The sequence below is a fragment of the Penaeus vannamei genome, chromosome 2 (assembly GCF_042767895.1).
Source record: "Penaeus vannamei isolate JL-2024 chromosome 2, ASM4276789v1, whole genome shotgun sequence".
NCBI lineage: Eukaryota > Metazoa > Arthropoda > Malacostraca > Decapoda > Penaeidae > Penaeus > Penaeus vannamei.
Window position 1 is genome coordinate 30055052 of NC_091550.1, and position 2500 is coordinate 30057551.

At 37.1% G+C, this 2500-nt stretch overlaps 1 protein-coding gene across 3 annotated transcripts in view; it reads left to right on the top strand.

Moving 5' to 3' along the window:
• Window positions 1–1013: 1013 nt before the first annotated feature.
• LOC138864523 (CGG triplet repeat-binding protein 1-like) overlaps window positions 1014–2500 on the top strand; it is a 49302-nt gene continuing 47815 nt past the window's right edge. The window contains exon 1 of one of the 3 annotated variants that reach the window (XR_011399179.1): window positions 1014–2259. Coding sequence is in view for 1 of the 3 variants with exons in the window: in XM_070131716.1 (XP_069987817.1) it covers window positions 1777–1911 (135 nt within the window). In the remaining 2 variants the exon portion in view is untranslated. The remainder of the gene's footprint in view (window positions 2260–2500) is intronic. The other 2 variants (XR_011399180.1, XM_070131716.1) reach the window with 2 other exon arrangements.

The following is a 2500-nucleotide window of genomic DNA, read 5'->3' on the forward strand; positions in this document are numbered from 1 at the left end:
ATGATCTAAGTAACTATAAAACTAATTTCTCTTTCAAATGCCGTTTGTTGCATGAAGACTTCTTGACTGGATCCATGGTAACAACATGAACTAAAATGGTATCTCCGTATACGCTAATCTCGCCAACATTACGTATGCATAAACGGAGTTATTGCTTGCCTCAGGCCACGTCTATTAATATTTACTAGTATCTACTTGTGTTTACATTTGCATACGTGTCTGTGTAGGTGTACAGGTAAAATTGCGTACATACGTTTAGACATATGTGCTCATGTAAATAAAAACCTGTGCATACTTGTGTATGTATATGTGTACATGTATATGTAAATGTGTACATGTATATGTAAATATGTGTACATGTGTTAATGTGTACATGCATGCGTGCACTTGTGTACAGATGTGCAGACTTAACGAGAAACGGTTTTAAGTAACGAGCGGTTCGTAGTTACCGATTAACCTAGAATCGTTATTTTATTCGTTGGAAATAACCGTTTAGAAAACGTTGATATTTTGAAATATAAACTCATCACTGTCTGTTTCCCGTGGACATTTTTTCTCTTAATGTAATAATTCAAACTGTTTAATGATAGACCTATACGGCACGAGTTTATCGACGTATTTGACGTTATGTGGGATTTTTAGTACTTCAGCCATTTACAAAAGCAGCTATATTAATACTATTGTGCATTTTTTACTGTGTTTTTATTAGATTTATTTTGGCGGCAATAATTTAGAATATCGATTTTCTGTATGGTAAAAATAATTGAACATTTATATATATATATATATATATATATATATATATATATGGCTAAGCATTTTATAAATGTATGTATTAATATATGTAAATATGTGCGTGTGGTTATGTGTTTGTATGTCTGAGATAACATTATTATTTGTGTTAGAATTGATCTCGATATGTTGGCGACAATAATTAAAAAAAAATTCTCTCTCTCTCTCTCTCTCTCTCTCTCTCTCTCTCTCTCTCTCTCTCTCTCTCTCTCTCTCTCTCTCTCTCTCTCTCTCTCTCTCTCTCTCTCTCTATGTATATATATGCATACATATATATAATAATAATAATAATAATAATAATAATTGGACGACGTGTGTGTGTGTGTGTGATATATGATATATGATACACTTATATGTACATGTGATATAATGCATACATATATTTGTGAAATTTATTTTTATATATAAATACTTATAAACTTTCGTACACTCGTTAAAAAGGTATCTTACTCCTGACTTTAACAGTGTAATACGACGACGAAAACTGGGAAAAGGTACTTGAACTGGACCTATTATTGGCGACCCTACTTACCTGGGGCGCCAATCGGACTCCGTTTGCACCCTCGAGGTCTACTCCCCCCCCCCCCAAAGAGCCACATTTATTTTTTACCTATTTTGTAACTAAATTACTCATATATGAATACGTTTATAAATTTAAAATGACCCTAGAATACCTAATTTTTCAGACCTTTTTTTGTAAAATAAATTACTCCTATATGGATACGTTTATAACTTTAAAATGACCCTAGAATAGCTCATTTTTCAGTTTCTGTTCGCTTTGTTCGTCTATCCACTCTTCCCCCTCCTGAAGAAAGAGCTGAAATGACTTCCATACTCCTCATAGAAAATATGTGATCTAAGTAATGTAAGTCCTTAGTAACTGCCGATTCATCTGATAATTAAAGCAAATTGTGGAGGACATATTAAAGGTTTTGAAATGTTTACTGCTTTTAATTTTTCGCGTTACCGCCACCAGCTTGGCAAATGCTGGCAAGTCTACGTGGTATGGATGCCATTAACCGGCGTCCGTCTGCAGAGTGCAATTGCTCCCATCCCGTAATTGCTTGGGCTGTAGTAGGAGAGCATCTACCACTTGGGCTGGTTTATTTCTCTGTGTGGGTAAGGGTATGAGTGCCCACTGGTATGGCTGGTGCTGCAGATGGAGGGATAATCAATGAGGAGCCGGAGAGGCTTCCCATTTGCAAAGAACTGTAGTCTTTGTGTTGCTGCTGCTTGTCGTGGTCAGGATCATGAGGTGATACTCTCGGGAACGAGGGGAGCCTGTAGTGCAATGGAAGAGCCGTAAAACGTCTCGGCAGTGAGTCCCGAGTACTACTTGTTGGTGTGTAAGAAAGGACAAGGCTCTGGACGTGATATGACCCAACCTGGGAAATAAATGGAGCTTCAGCTCGGGGTCATGTTGCTACAGGGCAACAATGATATGACGATTGGGTGTATGGTCTTGGAGTAAGTCCCTGTCTGCCCATATATTCTTAGTAGGAGTGAGATAAGGCGCTTTGGGTGGACGTGGCACAGTGTAATCTTGGGGTAGTGTTGAAATCAGCCATTCATGACACTGCTGTGAGTGGGATAGTATCCAGGACGAGATAATATTAAAGTTCAGATGCAAATAATTTATAGTTTTGGCCGAACCCTTTGAGAACAGAGTGCTCTATTAAATGTTTTCTAGTTTTACTTTGAATATATA